The 16,176-nt window shown below is 34.9% G+C and overlaps 2 protein-coding genes across 4 annotated transcripts; both read right to left on the reverse strand.

Annotated features, from left to right (window-relative positions):
• Window positions 1–137: 137 nt before the first annotated feature.
• On the reverse strand, window positions 138–7,049 carry LOC128181085 (uncharacterized). Of its 2 annotated transcripts, none has more exons than XM_052849353.1 (7): window positions 6,754–7,049; window positions 4,874–5,014; window positions 3,647–3,818; window positions 2,980–3,288; window positions 1,859–2,042; window positions 1,505–1,608; window positions 138–970 (listed from the first exon to the last, which is right to left on the reverse strand). In XM_052849353.1, exons 1-7 carry the CDS (start codon window positions 6,810–6,812, stop codon window positions 620–622), a joined length of 1,320 nt encoding a protein of 439 aa, XP_052705313.1. In that variant the 5' UTR covers window positions 6,813–7,049; the 3' UTR covers window positions 138–619. The 2 variants fall into 2 exon arrangements, with proteins under 2 accessions (XP_052705313.1, XP_052705312.1); XM_052849352.1 differs by having other exon boundaries at window positions 141–970; window positions 1,505–1,611; window positions 6,754–7,044.
• Window positions 7,050–8,098: 1,049 nt separating this feature from the next.
• On the reverse strand, window positions 8,099–14,261 carry LOC128182017 (signal peptidase complex subunit 2-like). Of its 2 annotated transcripts, XM_052850609.1 has the most exons (6): window positions 14,190–14,261; window positions 11,300–11,329; window positions 10,411–10,494; window positions 9,961–10,121; window positions 8,811–8,945; window positions 8,099–8,644 (listed from the first exon to the last, which is right to left on the reverse strand). In XM_052850609.1, the coding sequence occupies exons 1-6, from the start codon at window positions 14,199–14,201 to the stop codon at window positions 8,458–8,460; spliced, it is 609 nt and encodes a 202-aa protein (XP_052706569.1). In that variant the 5' UTR covers window positions 14,202–14,261; the 3' UTR covers window positions 8,099–8,457. The 2 variants fall into 2 exon arrangements, with proteins under 2 accessions (XP_052706569.1, XP_052706570.1); XM_052850610.1 differs by lacking the exon at window positions 11,300–11,329 and having other exon boundaries at window positions 14,190–14,259.
• Window positions 14,262–16,176: the final 1,915 nt, after the last annotated feature.

The following is a 16,176-nucleotide window of genomic DNA, read 5'->3' on the forward strand; positions in this document are numbered from 1 at the left end:
TCATGACCCACTTGTTGATCTACCATCTTGAGTTCTTGATTTTTCTTTTTCCCATTTGCTCTTTCACTAACTGTTAAAAACGAAGACAGCTCATCTATACATTAGAATGGTGATTCAAATATTACTCTTAAAAAAGAAATTTAAAACTTGTAATAATCATTTTTACTTTACCAGTAATGTTATCAATTTCTTAAGTTTTCAGTATTATTCTATGTACAGTTCAAAAAAGAGGACTAACAATGAGATATTTTTTGGGAATCAGAAAATAACAATCTCGGTGAATAATACATCCTAGAAATGAAACTCAAATCAAGAGTTAAAATGACAGTTCCACATCACGTTCGCTAATGAATCAAAGGAGTCACGTTTCCGTGAGAACATGTCGCCTTCAAGGCTTTGACAGCAAGAACAAGTCTATTGTAAATCCTCAGAAGGCACATTTCTTTTCATATTTCTTGCTGAGCTGTCATATGAATTGTTTTAAGTACCACTTCAGCCTCGAAGTCTCGACACTTACGTACACTTTCAGACGTGTACAAGCACTGCAATGGACGTGTGAAGTTTAATAGATGACCGTTGCTATATTCAGATTTTCTCCAATACTATGGCTACACGTCATTCAGTATGGTGGTGTTGAAGCTAGAAAATATATTGCTTTCATAGTTGTGTCATTTGCTTTCTTTGAGTTCTTTTTCTTCTGTTTCTTGCGGAGTTTCTTTTGTCTGAGTCTCTCTGCCTTCTTTAGAGCTTTTTGTTGTTTTCGCCATTGTTTGAATTGACCATTCATTTTCGTCTGCTCCTGTAGAAAGCTGTCGATTTGTTTACGAGTTGTCTCCACTAACTGACGTTTACGCATGTCACTGAGTGAGCTCCATATTCGTCGTTCTTTATCAAATTTCCTCTTCAGTCTTCGGATATTTTTCTTGACGGGTTTCATCAGTTTACAGCTCGGCAGAAAATTACGCTTACACTGTCAAAAAAATAATCAATGAATTTTTCGTCGTAATACTTAACATTAATTTATTTTCGGATAAATGTTGGATATACTTTAAGAAAATCTTATTCAAACAGTAAAATGCTTAATGTTTTATGCTTTTTTTGTATTTTTGTTTTTTGTTTTGGTTTGTTTCTTGTTCTTGCGAGTTTCAGGGCAGTTAATACTAGTAATCTGCTACCCGCTTAAACGGGCTCTGTATGTATGGACAAAATGTCATGAAAAAAAATGGCAAAGGAAATCCCTGAAAATTTAGAATTTGTGATTTTATTATAAGTCCCTTCAAATTTCAACGATGATGCGTGTCTGCATTTGGCGCTAACCGGAACATTGCGGTAGGGGTAGTCATATCTGAAGCCCTGCACAAGCCTTGATCCCCTTATATGATGATTATGAACATATACTGTCTCGATGAAACGTTAATTTACAATATATATGCTGTCGAGTGCAACAAATGAACATGTTATTAATAAAAAAAATATAGCGATTTTTTGACAAGGATATACTTGCTTTTCGGTCCAATGCTTTGTGGCGGATCTTGGATTTGTTGATGTCGATTTCAACAAGAGAGGCTTGTTCCCAGAAAATACGGTCTGATGTGGATCGCATATTAGCTGCTGAAACAATATTTAAAAAAAACATTTATTTAATCGTAACGACATGTAAGGTAGGGGCTGTGGTAATGGGCTATTTTGTATTTGGCCCTGACTTTCAAACGAAAAGTCACAATTCATCATCTGGAGCTCTCTGGTCGATAAGACATAGAATTACGCTCAAGCGCATGGCTTAGGATTTCCGAAGATGCTTCGACCAAATCTTAAGAGAGAAAAGATCTCCCCTTCCCCCTGAGTTTAGTTTAATCACCTTGAGTTTGGTACGGTTTGAAGGCGTAGTTCAGATGGGGCTCCGTGTACCCCCGTTCAATCTCCGTCCTGGTTTCCAGAATCTCAGCCTCGTATCGCATCAGCGCGCCCTCTATAGCCCTCAACTGACCAGTCTTGTACTTCTTGACTTCCATAACACGTTTGGCTGTCGAAAGTCGAACGATCTGAAATTACAAAAAAAGGCTTCAGATCAGTAAGTGGCGGTCGTGTATGAATTGATGTGCCCCCATTTCCTTTTTAACCGGGTTTTCCAACGGAAAAATCCGGTTATTAAAATGGTGAAAATGGCGGGCAGGCGGCTGCCAAAAGGGTACCCTCATTGTACGGATAACTCCTCCTACAGTTTTCAAGATAGGAAGTTGTTCTTTTGCAGATTGATTGTAAATGAGAGGTGTGCATATTGCTAGGATTTTGATTTCCAATAATTCATGCAAAAAAATACCAGCTTTTGAACTTAGTCATTGTTGGCAAAATATTTCATATAGGGTACCCTCATTGTACGGATAACTCCTCCTACAGTTTTCAAGATAGGAAGTTGTTCTTTTGCAGATTAATTGTACATATATCAGAGGTGTGCATATTGCTAGGATTTTGATTTCTGGTTATTTATGAAAAAAATACCAGCTTTTGAACTTAGTTATTTTTTGGCAAAATATTGCTTTAGGGTACTCCATTTCACTGGATACGGGTTGACATGTATTATGGATACAGTTCACATAAAAGAAAACCCGGTTTGCTGTCGCATTGACAGCTTTTCACTTGTTTTTCGTTTTAAGTAGGAGTGAGAAACCTTATTTTTGCCCAGCTTTTTATGTTCATAAAAAACACATAAAAGCTTTTAGTGCTGCATTGTGGTCCTGTCATGTTGCAAATTTTGAATCGACACAGGGGCAGTAAATACAACATGACATGTTGTAATTTTTTTTATTTACTGCCACCCGGTAAATTCAAAATGAGTTGTCGTAATTTTTTTATTTACTGCCACCCGGTAATTCAAAATAACATGTAATTACAAGTACCTCAAAAATGACGCTTTCAGAGGAGTGAAACATTCTCGATGAGACATAAAAACCCACAACCGATCAATTACTGATAACAAACCTTAGTATTGGCCGGTTCTCCGGCCACTGCTTTAGCATGGGAAAACCAATCCCTCATTGATAGACTCTGGTATCGTGATTTCTTTAACAGAGCCGCCTTCTTTTTCTTGTGGAATTTCATCTCGACCAGGACAACCTCCATGGTCCCTATGCTACGGTTCTTTAAGTAGAGTTCTCTCTCGTTACCCGCCGTCAGTAAGGCGGTAAAATCGTTTTCTAGCTCCAGAATGTCCACTTTATGTCGGTAATACTCCACATACGCCCGGATGTATGTCTTTTTATTGAATGAAAGCATGCTTGCGATTTCAATCTGAAAAAATGTTCTGTATGCTATATACCTATAGGAGCTTGTCTCCTGGATAATGAAATAAAAATGGTTTTGAAAAAAAAAATTCAAAAAATTCGTAAACATGAACCTTAAATTAACACAGCATTTTAAAAAATTTTGTTTGGATTGTTTGCGTGTTTTATTAGGTTATCAATGGTCGAATTTGAGAAAATAAAGCTACATGTATAAAAACTGGTTTTGACAAATCTAGAAGAAAGATCCTTCTGATTAAACCCGATAATAAAATTTGAAGAAAAAATACCGGTATTTTTAAAAAAAAAGTAAAAATAAAAATTTGATTGAGTGACCAGTTAATGAACAACTTTTCTTTGATACTTACTGCCACACACTCCCCTTTGTGAAGCAGTCCTAGTTCAGAGACGACTGTCGAGTCGCACAGCCCGACATAAGTAAAGATGTCGCTGGCCGACTTAACTTCAATGTTCTGTGTATCGTTCAATACGTAGTTCTTGGCAGAGTCGAGCTTTTGTCCTTGGACTTTCGGCAGAAAGCTAGATGGAAAAATATACTCATTGAAAAGTGAATTATATTATCTATACAGAGTGTGATAGGTAAGGAGTATTAACATTCACAATCTTTCAAAAAAGCGACACTCTCTCCAGTTCCATTTTCCCAAAGTCAAGAGATTCTGGTCCGCTCCGCTTAACATATGATCCGCTCCGTATAACATATATGAGCGGAGCGAGCGGACGAGAAACTCGACTAGAGAAAGATTCTGATCCGCCCTGCTTCACATAAATGAAGAGTGGAGTGGAACAGAAAAATTTGACATGGGAAGATGCACCAGTGCTCAATTAACAGATTACAATGTGCAAGCACTTTAAACAAAGGCATGCTAATGATTTACAAAACAAATTCAGATGCATTCCATATGCCATTTGATTTTTTTTAAAATACACTGTATTGGTATTCCAAATAAACAAATGAACATTTTTTTTCACAACATAAACGTTTGTACGAGTAAATGTTCAAACGAAAGATTTCGTAACATGCTTTTTGCACCCAAAAAACTGTGTTATTTGCGAGGAACATTAAGCAAATAAGTTAGAAAATATGTATAATTTGTATAAAAAATATACAAAAATTCACAACAACAAGCCAATCAATTACAACAAAATGACTGCCTGTAAACCATCATAAATGCAGTCTGAAAATGGCATATCTTTTTAAATTCCTTCCTTTTGTAACTTTGAGATTACATGGCATGAAATATGTATAATTTGTATAAAAAATATACAAAAATTCACAACAACAAGCCAATCAATTACAACAAAATGACTGCCTGTAAACCATCATAAATGCAGTCTGAAAATGGCATATCTTTTTAAATTCCTTCCTTTTGTAACTTTGAGATTACATGGCATGAAATCAAGAATAGTGACAGTAAATTGACATGGAACCATATTTCCCCATGTAATTCAGTGAAGCGAACCCTTCAACTAGGGTATGGCCATCTTTCCAAGTCAAGGGTTTCTGATCCGCACCTCTCGGGAAGTGGACTGGAGCGAAAACATTTGGCTAGCGAAGATGGGAGTATATAGCCTACCATTGCCTGACCACGGGGACTCCTGGACTGATCTCCTCCACGTAATGTGCGCACTGCCCGATGTCCAGCTCCATGTTGGGAATCTCCTGTAAATTCCGAGTGTACTCAAATGCCAGGATGTTCAGTGTCTGAGCCCTAGTACTGACGAATAGAAGAAAGATAAACCATAGACAATAAATGATATGATGATATAATAATATATCTCGGAGAAGATTTATAAAGGTAATGCCTTCTATACCATCCGTTTATGTGATGCATCATAAAATATTGTTTAAATCAAATATTATGACACATTAATTTTAACTTCACACATGAAATTTTAATTGATAAAACGAAAACAAATTTGAAATATCCATGTGAAAAGTGACATTATGATGATGTCAAACCGTTGGTTCATAGTCTCATATTCAAAAGTAAATTTTATGTAATGATGAATATTTCATATATATATATATATATATATATATATATATATATATATATATATATATATATATATATATATATATATATATATATATATATATCATAGTCTCATATTCAAAAGTAAATTTTATGTAATGATGAATATTTCATATATATATATATATATATATATATATATATATATATATATATATATATATATATATATATATATATATATATATATATATATATATATATATATATATATATATATATATATATATATATACACCCCGTTATATTTTGGACGATTTATGATAAAGGTGCAGTATAGGTCAAAGGTAAGGGCTATCATTTCTCTTAAGCGTCAACTAATTTAAACTCACATGCACAAGATCTACCGATTCTCAAGTAAAAAATAATATAATATATGTACTTGTATTTCAAAACGTATCATAGTCATATATAACTACAAATTCTTTGATATCACCGATTTTATTTGACGAAATAAAAATTAAGTCCAGTTTCAGCTATTCTATATATGCTTTTATAGAAGCATACTGATTAACCCTTGCTTTCTCCGTTCATCATACATATGTTTTAGCATATGCCCTACATAATGGCTACATTATTGTAAATGTCAAAATTTCCAGACACAATTCATTTCAAATGATAAAGCACCTGAAAATCTGCAAAAAAAAACCCAGAAACATAAGTATTTCTTTTCCCCCCTGTTTTTACCGAACGTGGTTCGGATTTGGAAGAATTGAGTTTTTGCCAAAACAAACTGAAACAAATGAATTTGATGCGATGGGCCATGGATTGGAATAATTAAAAGATGCACCCTTTCGCCGATTTTCCCAGTAAAAATGGGGGGATTAAACGCGCTTGATTCCCGTTAAGATAACTGAGATTCTGGGCGAGCCTGCATCTCATCAGGTTAAACTTGAAATTCCATAGACACTCTCGTTATGAACTTAATTACTTCTCTCTGTTTGCGACTCGGAGAGAATTGGATCAGATCACAGAGGTAATCCTCGTACTACGTGAAATCCACAAGACTGACCCACGGGGATCCATGTTTCTTTCCTTGCATGTGGATTTGTTTCCACCCACTTCCATGTATTGTAACATTAAGGCCTTCGAGAATTTGACAATAATACCCACTTCACTGACATCTCTTCAAAATTTACCGATTGGATACATATTACATCTGTCGGTCGTTAAATATTTTTTGTGAAGCCTTGCTTCTTTTTCCCTTACCTTCATCCATTTTTATATTAAAATGAACATATGTATATTGAAAATACAATTCTAAATAATTTTAAAGAAAGAGGAAAAGAGCTAGAATAATTCGGGTTCCTAAAAGATTCATTTCACAAATCTCTGTTCAAATTATGAGCAAAAAATAATGATTAATATATTTCTATTAAATACTGACAGTATAAATTAATTTAAATTAATATACTTACAGAGCAAGGAATAGGTAATTGAGCAGAAGAAATAATATAGTATCACAAGTGATGTCCATTATTTACATTTATCCCAGCCTCCTCCGATCGAGAAATGCCGAAGCATTCCAGCGTACAACTTTATTTACGTTGTGCGCGCTCCCCAATACGTAACAGTCAACAAATGTTTCAGATAGAAGCAGTTATAATCCAACGTATTAAGATGTTGGGGGATCATAACATGCCCTCTGGTTTCCATCAAACCAAATGGGAGGGACCTGAGCACACGTCACATTAACGTTCTCGCCGAGAAGGTCAAATTGCTAAATGCGCGTACGCTTAAAAAGAAAAGGTTCTCCCGTTGCACTCCTATGACGTTCCCTTTCAATCGATTTGAACGGAAAGATTTCACAGAAAGTGCGTTGCTTCTCTCTTCATCCAACACTTTGTAGCTTATTTTAACCATCTTCCCAAGCGCCAATATACTTTGCCCCCCCCCCCCCCCCAAAAAAAAAAAAAAAACCCAGAACGGATTTTAACGTTCAACCAACTTCAGTTAAAAGCGCGTTGGATATTTTCATTTCTAGTATTTATAATCGAAACACGTCGTGACATCAGATATTGCGAATGAAGACGTTGTTAGATCTAATTAACATATTAAAAAATATACATTCTGACCCCCCCCCCCCCCACCTTGATCTAGACATCAGCAAAACGGGCGCTCAGGAGCGCTTGTCCGAATTTTTCCGTAACTCCCTTAATTAGACCTGCTCTGTTGAAGTACATGTAACATCACTTGTACATGATTTATAATGGCACCGAAGCACCGAACAAACCTAAATTCATATCCAGCATTTTCTACTATAAAATCGAACATCTTTGCCTAGATTTCTTTGAAAATTTTCATTAAGCCCAAACACTGCTTGGTTATAATTCTAAATGATGATTTAAACAACAAGTGCATACTTATGTTGTAGTTATATCAAAGTCCATTTCCAAAACCCAATAAAAGTGATCCTTCAAAGTACCAACAAAAATTGCTTCGTGTACAGTGAATTTCTTAAACTCTTGATCTTTACAATTATGCGGTGATTTTCCATGGATTTATATATAAGGATTTTACCGGGACATATATTAACATTCATTATTGATGCCTAGCCGCCAATTCGCTATATCCGTAATCTTCGTATTTGAATAAAACGAGTTTTAATGTGTACATTGTCCCCTTTACATTTCAATGGAAACTGAACACCTAATATTAATAATAAGCTACAAATTAAGATAAAAAGGGTGGATTTCCGTTTGGGGGGAGACAGGAATCTATCAAGAATATTAAGTTAGAATAAAGAAACAATAACAATTCAAAGACACAAATGTAGATTTTAATTGAACTATTCATTCAATAGGTCATGAGATTTACACATCATGATAACTCTACTTGAAGATGTCACTGTATTAAATCAACATTCAGCTCATATACACCCCTCACACTGACTCACAACATACAGAATTATGATAAGGAAAGTCACAATGAAAAGTATTCCCAACTTCCCCACAAGTAGCACCACTATACAGACAAGTTAACTCACTCCAGCTCTCACAACAATACACAGTAAAACACAGAAAGGTGATCAAAAGGAAAATATATATTGCCTATTGTAAAGCCGAATGGCATTTGCAATATCTCCAAAGTTCAAATGATCATTAGATCTACCGGTAAATAATTTAATTCTTCTTGTCCTCGGCAGAAATCTTGTTTTGAAGAAGTCTGATTTCCGGCTCGAATAAATCAAAGCATAATGTTCCTTTCTCATCAAAGTAGCTGGAAACACATTTTGAAAACTCTTTTGTTCTTTTGATTCCAGTTTTGCCGTCAATGAAAGTCATGCTAAGATGGTACATGTCATCATATCTACAAAATCCAAGCAAAAAGATGTACAATTCTTCCCTATGGTTTTAGTCTGTTATAGACAATTATCAACTTTTTCTCTTCATATTTAAATTTTGTACAAAGGACAAGCATGTGTACACAGTAGAAAAGAAAACCACACAGAGTAAATTCAGAAAGATAGTCTTACTTCTTTAGCATGGAGGCTAGCTCCCACTTATTGTCAGGGTCTATTCCAGCCTCATCCTTCTGTAGGGCCACCAGGAAAATCCCCTTCTCTACGTAGGTGGTGTACACGGTCAGGACCCCCATCAACACAAAGTATCTACACCCAGGCTGAGGAACAACAACATCCACACAAGTGTACCCACCAGCTTAACAACTGACATGTGTATCAAAACGGTTTCATGTATTCATTGTATACAGGGTTATTTTCGCCCTGTGTTATTTTCGCCCCCATATTACTTGCAAACTATTTTGCCCCGTGTTGAATTCCCCCAGATAAAGTTGTGTTTAAAGAGAGATTATTTGAGACATTGGATTTCATCCAGTCTTTATTCCCTCCTCCCATCCCCCCCCCCCCCCCCTTTGCTGACAATGAGGGCAAAAGGTGCAAAAATAAAAAGGGGGTGAATACCGGGTATATATCTTCCTGTATACAGTATATGTGTGAACCATACATATACATGTACATATTGATACAAAAGTATTTTTTGAACAATATTTTTAGGTATCATGAATCATGTAAGAAGTCACATTCCGTCTTTAATGTTCTTTAAACTTTCCTTTCAAATTTCACACTAAAGACTTATTCACCTTTAATATTTATGCAAATATTAATTATTCATTAATATCCCTTTAGATTTTTAACACTTGAAACATCCACAAACATCTTCATTTGTGAATCCAAAAATATTTTCCAAGGGGATGGGTTTGGTGGTTGGGTTATCATGATGTTTACCAAGGACGGGGGGGGGGTCCAAGACATATCTAGGTAAATTTACTATTGAAATTGAATTATATAGGGGGGGGGGGGGGCAGTCCAACGGAACCCCCACCCCCCAAAAAAACACTTCTAGATCTGCGCATAACTGGTATCCATGCATAACAAATATAAAGGAAATGGGGCAATCAATCAGGTGTCAGGTAAGTTTTCATTTTGCTAAATGAAGTCATTACTACAAATGGTGACTGAATTATATTTATCTTTTTTTTTGGGGGGGGGGATAAAAAAGACATTTTTTTAATTTCTATTACATGTACTTCTTTCTGGATGACACTGATGAATAAATTTTTTCGAATATTTCTTGATAAAGTGTTGGTTTGAGTATAAAGGATACGATAGGACACACATGATGAGAACAGGACGAGATTCAGGGAAGGGTCGCAGGAAGTCCCAAACTAGTGCAAACAGTGAGAATCCGACGGCCACCGTGCAGATCAGCAGGCGCATGTCCATCAGCTTGTGGGATTCCACGTACCCAAACTTCTCCTTCATCACCTGAGGGAAGAATAAAGCAAATGGAAAATTACTTCTCTAATTGCGTTCGAAATTCAGTTCAACACTTTACCAGAATGCCTTAAGATCATTTGAAAAGTACTTGTTACTACAATAACACATTTCCTGTTGATGTTTAGCAGATTCAACTCCGTTGCATAATAATCTGCTTTCCAGTAATCTGCTTCAACAGAAAAGCAGTAAATTGAATTTTTACAAAAGGTTCGTTAGCACTGACTTTCCGAACAATCGAACCACTTTCCCCAACATTGCTGTGATTGTTTAACTTCACCTTTTTGGCAGCATCATCCAGTGCATTCTTGACGGCAGCTGAGTCCCATTTGTCAATTTTCACTGGCTTCTCGTCGATTTTCCACTGCCGAAACAAAACATTAAAATAAATATTCCCTTTCTGTTTCTCCTGCACTCTCTCCAGTCAGAAACAATAATCAGTAATTGTCATGATAATAATAAAATCAATTTAAAATTGCACAGTGCAAAATAGTTTCCTACATATATTGTACATGTATGTAAGGTATTAATGGGGCTAATTAAGGTACATTATTATTTGCTGGGAGGGGTGGTCATTCTGTAAACTTTGCCATGAAATGTCAATGCAAGTCAAGAACTAATAGCACATTACATCAAAACAATTTATGAGATTTTTAAATCTTGCTTAGAATTTTCCCATTTTTTCTGTTTTCTTTAAATGCTAAAGTAAATTACACTGGAATCTGAAAAAAAAAATCTATTTTGTGATTGAAATAAATTTCATTAGAGAGAAAGAAACATTTGTATATGGGTATAATATTTGTACAACACCAAGCTTAATAGTGTACCGGGGAATATAAAATGTTGCTGACTTTAAGTTCTAGCTGCCAATTGTCCAAGACTCTGTTGGATTTTTTTTTAACTCCCATGTCCAGTAGTTTTACAAATATGACATCACAGTGAGGTGAAAAAGCAGGATGAAAATTCTGCATTTTATGATAGCTTACATCCACTTTGCATGCATCATATATCACTTTGTAGCCTAGCCCTTCAAAAGTTGTATCTTGCTCTATTGAACCTAACTAATAATGTTACCCTTGTATCATAGAGTCAAACAATTATGTGGCTCATAAAAACACTAATTTCTGTCACCAACAAACAAGGCATGCATTGTATTAACAGGTTCAAACCTTGGGATCTTTCTCAACCTCCTCTCCATTCTGATCATAAAGAAAACAAGGAATTTGACACAGTTGTATTGAAGAATTTGTACAGAATTTGTAACATGAAGAGAAGTAGTACACATAAAATAACTTTTTTTTTTCACCAACACCAGATAGCTTATCAAGCTGTGCTCTAATTGATGCTCATCCTTGACATTTAAAGTTTTGTATTCTTTAGGAGATAGTTGATCATTATCTGAACTACATTTTGACAGGCAGGGAGACTTTTTTGCTGCCCTCTCCACATGACTGATAATCAATAACTGCCAAAACAATATACATAATTACATGAATTTGAAATACATTCCTATATAATCCTAAGAGCTACAAAATGTATAAGTTTATAGGTATCATGACAGCTTGCTCACAAGTGCTCTCTGACCTTGATGAACTTGTACACATTTAGTAGGTCAGGGACACCAGTAAAAGTTCTCTGGGAGAACTCATCAATAGGTAGACTTCTCTGCCCAAGAGAACTTAAACATATACACAAATTTTAGACACATTTTGAAGGTGGTCAAGGAGAAAAAGTACAATTTTACAATTCTTAGTTTTGGTTGATTTTTTTTATCATACCAGTACTTTTTTCCTCTAGTGTAGGAGTACAAGCTATCAAATTATGACTTTTCTTTCCCAATCTTGATTTTTTTTCCTTCTAGAACAAAATAACTACAAATTATATTTTTTCATTCATAATCAATGGGCACTCAAGTGATTAGTGTAACCAATACAAACTTTGCCCAAAGACTAGATGTTAATTCTAAACGAGTGGGGGTTCTAGAAGTTCAGAAAAACAGCAGCTGCTATAAATAAGGAAAAGAGTTGATTTTTTTTGCACACCTTATATAACTCTACATGTACAATAGCACATCTTTTAAATTTTGCATTGGAAACATTTTCTGGAATTTTTAATACTAAGACAAAGGATGTCTGATTTTTCCAAAAAAAAAAAAATTGTTTTCAATATTTGAATATCTACAGAAAAAAAAGATTTTTCCTTGCTTTCAATATTCTAGGTAGAATAAAAAAAAAATTCTTGGCAAAGGTGACTGACTTGTAAGGTGAATGGCTCTCTCATTTTTAATACATATTTTGAATCACTGAATCACTCCTTTTGATATCAATATTGTAAGACTAAGAGACTTGCCAAAGAAAATATGATAGATCATAGCTTCAGTGGGTTCTTTGGTGCTTGATGGGTGGGTTCAGAACACGAAATGTCAATTGAAAAAAGAAGGTGATTGACCTCTTATTAATTGGTGATTATTTGCATGGATATACATTAAGTTAAAAAAATTCCATGGTGTTTTAAGGCAGTTGCTTGGTATTGGAGCATGCTGCTCGACCTGTGAAAATGTAAAAAGAGGGCAATTTTTCAGAAAATTTTGAGATAATCCCTGGCTATTCTATTTAGTGCTATATTTAATTTCATTATTTTTACATGTTTTATTCTGATATGTTTAAAGCTGCTTGGTCCGATTTTATATCAAATTTAATGCACGCTTTTAAACGATGGCTATGCTTAGTATATGTATAATAATAGACATTGCAGTAGTTTTCCCAGTCAATTAAGCCAAATTTCAATGAAGAAAAATACGTACAAAATCTGCTAACAAAACAAACGACATTTAAAGGTACCGCGTTATTTCGCCTCATGTTAAATTTCACCCCTGACGACGAGACGGGTATGGTTGTATTACGAATTGACATCGCTTTAAATAAAGGTCGAAATGATCAGACAAATGATCAGACAAATGATCAGACAAATTACAAATAAACATGTGTACGTTTGTTTGCCAATATATCTAAAGTCTGCTTTCTTTACAATCGACGCATAGCATGCGGGTTGAATAACCCCAATCATTCAGGGGACGAAACCATGCGGTTTCCTTCTCTAAACATTCCCGTGATGCATTTTGGTTTGTTTTTTCGTTTGCCCAAAGAGAAATTATTTTTATTTACTTTGAATATTTCTAACTTTGAAAGGAGATTGATTCTGCTGGTGTAAATAGGAGAAAGTCCATAACTTTGTAAGATAAATGATTTGTATGAACAAAATTTTGATACTGTAATTACGAAAAAATCGGACCAAGCAGCTTTAAAAATTTGCAAGAGTCAGGATCATATGTCCCCTGCATGCAAACAAATCTTCGCGAATTTAAAAATCCACTGATAAATTAGATCACATATAATTATGAGCACTTAAATCTGATCACAGGAGTCGACGATTCTATTTTTTTGGCAATGGCCGCTGTTTAAGATCGCGATGTGCAGAAGTGGATTCAAAATGATTTTGAAGGATAATGTTAGGGAAATAAATGCAAGGAATTGATAACATCACGGAGTTGATGTCTGGTGTTCAATATCGGTTGGATAGCAAAATAAAGAAAATCTAGAAAACTCGTTGCCATCCTGTCGCTTCACTCGCTATACTCACGAAGCTCACAGGTAGGATTTTGCCTGTTTCTCATTTATTTTCAAGAAATTGATAATATCGCCGACTCCTGTGATCTGATTCACATTTCCTTGACAAAAAAAAAAACTATTCTCTGCCACCTTTACAAATGTGATTAACGATTCCCGTGAACGTAGTTTATCTTAAAACGTAGCATACACCCTTTTAATTTAATTAAGGATTGGACACTGATCTGTATTGAAAACAATTTTAAGAAAAATGTGTGCATATTTCTCCATATGTCAACCGGTACCCTCTCTATTATTGATGTCGTTTTGGTCAAATCTGTCACCAACATTGTTGAAAAAAAAATAAGATCGTAAGATTGAAAAATATAGTTTTTAAAAATTTTAAGTATTTTAAATTCATATAGATAAAAGATCCCAAAAAGCATTAAACTACCTGAGATTTCATTTTCGTTGCAGCAGGAAGTACACGTTCAATATAAAAATGAGATTTCGATTCCGAAGTTAAAAGAATGGGTGCATCGATTTACCCAAAAGGACCCAAAAGAACCCAAAAGGACCCAAAAGGAACACAAAAGGACCCAAAAGGAACACAAAAGGACCCAAAAGGAACACAAAAGGACCCAAAAGGGGCCTGGCCCTCCCCACTTTTTTAAACCAATTTTTTAAAATTTACATATAAAAAATGGAATTATCATGGAGTTGGCCCCCCCCCCCCACTTTTTTGAGAGTATGTAAAAAATTGATATGTAAATAGGGAAATGAGGAGTGAAATTGAAGTTATATAGTACGCCAGCCCCCCCCCCCCCTCCCCCCCCCCCCCCCCCCCACGGATTAGGATTTTGAAGATTTTGGGAAACTTAAAATTTTCCTTTTTTCTTTCTTTTTTTGCTTGTCAAGATTTTTGGGATGAGTCTGCCCCCCCCCCCCCCCACTTTCAAAAACGATGCTACGTGCCTGCAAGGTACACCGATATGTCATCTAAATTATTAATTAAAAAAATGAATTTCTTGATAAATAAGTTAAATCGAACTTGGTCATTATCGCATGTGAATCAAACTGTTCTTATCGCTTTTACACGACGCCCTGCCAAGGCCCAGACTCAGTTTTTCCAAGCATACCAGTCTAACAATAAATCAAACTTATTTACAGTCAAACATTTTGAAATTCAGTCACAATCGGGTAGTCATTCACACGATCGGTTAGTCACATTTGGTATAGTCATAATTTATCGATAAAAGTAAAAACGGTGGGACTGATTCTGAAGGTAATATACATTTTTTTTCTCAAGTGTGCAAGATACATTCAACACAGAGTACTTTGTATTTTGGATGGGGTTTATCAGGGACGTATATACTAACGTTAGTATATACGTCCCTGGGTTTATACAGGCTTTGCCTGTTGCCCAAACCATTTGATTACTCAATAAAATATGTTTAAAAACCAATATATGTAACTTATGCGAAGCCAACTGAATTGGCGATGAATATCACTATCTGCTTCACTATCAATACGTACAAAAAAAAGCTAATTTAGAATTTTATTACATCATGATTTATTTTAAAATTCATATCAATTAATCATTTCAATCCAAATCCTAAACAATTAAGCCTTCTAAAATATGTTACAATACTACTTAAGAGGTTGGTCGCTAGAATAATTACGAATTGAATTGACTGAAATAATTGGGAGAAGCCATATCACTAATCAGCTGCTTATAGTTAAATTATTTTTAAAACAACAAGATAATCATTGTGTTGTTTTAAGAATTAACGGCACGTGTATGGGTAGTCCTCCTCTATACATACAATTATCTCATTATATCATAATTGATATTAATGGGCTATGCGGAGTCGACAATTTATTACTATGTATAAAGTTAAATACGAGGGTTGTTCAGAAATTATTGAGACAACTCCAATATTTTCTTTTCTAGTCGACGAATTTTGGTGAAAATTGGCATAGACACTGAAGAAACGCCAACAAATAATAAAATAAAGTAATATTAAAAGAATATTTAGTATTTTGTTTACGACGGTAGGTAAACAAGTCGGTGGTCGGGGTACCCGGCGCAGCCATGAACTCAGAGATTTAACAACTTAAACATCTACTTTATAAGTGTCCGTAGAATTACAGTTAATGATAAAAGAAATCAAATTAAATATTTTTATTTTGCTATTCTTTGCGACTAACTGTTGATTAAGTTTCACTGATGTTCAAGTTGAAATACGGATATGGTACACATATATTTACCAAACAATAGAAATCTGACAACGACTTTACAATGAATTTTGACGTCAAGGCGGCGCATTCAAAACCGTCCATCTGGTGGAAATCTCAGAGGAAGGCCTTTAAAGGCCACGCAAATGATTAAAAAACTATACGATGACAAGACAAGATATAGAGCATCAACTCATCAAATT

Source organism: Crassostrea angulata, chromosome 4, assembly GCF_025612915.1.
Source record: "Crassostrea angulata isolate pt1a10 chromosome 4, ASM2561291v2, whole genome shotgun sequence".
NCBI classification, from domain to species: domain Eukaryota; kingdom Metazoa; phylum Mollusca; class Bivalvia; order Ostreida; family Ostreidae; genus Magallana; species Magallana angulata.

What these genes read in the sequence shown, in the direction of transcription:
- LOC128181085 (XM_052849352.1), bottom strand. Translation starts at nt 6,812, where the DNA reads ATGGACATCACTTGTGATACTATATTATTTCTTCTGCTCAATTACCTA. An exon ending in GAGAACCGGCCAATACTAAG is followed by an intron (nt 2,043 to 2,979) that starts GTTTGTTATCAG and finishes TTGTAATTTCAG; the next exon opens with ATCGTTCGACTTTCGACAGC. An exon ending in CAAACCGTACCAAACTCAAG is followed by an intron (nt 1,612 to 1,858) that starts GTGATTAAACTA and finishes ATATTGTTTCAG; the next exon opens with CAGCTAATATGCGATCCACA.
- LOC128182017 (XM_052850609.1), bottom strand. An exon ending in AGGTTGAGAAAGATCCCAAG is followed by an intron (nt 10,495 to 11,299) that starts GTTTGAACCTGT and finishes TTGTTTCGGCAG; the next exon opens with TGGAAAATCGACGAGAAGCC. An exon ending in CTAGCCTCCATGCTAAAGAA is followed by an intron (nt 8,645 to 8,810) that starts GTAAGACTATCT and finishes TGGATTTTGTAG; the next exon opens with ATATGATGACATGTACCATC.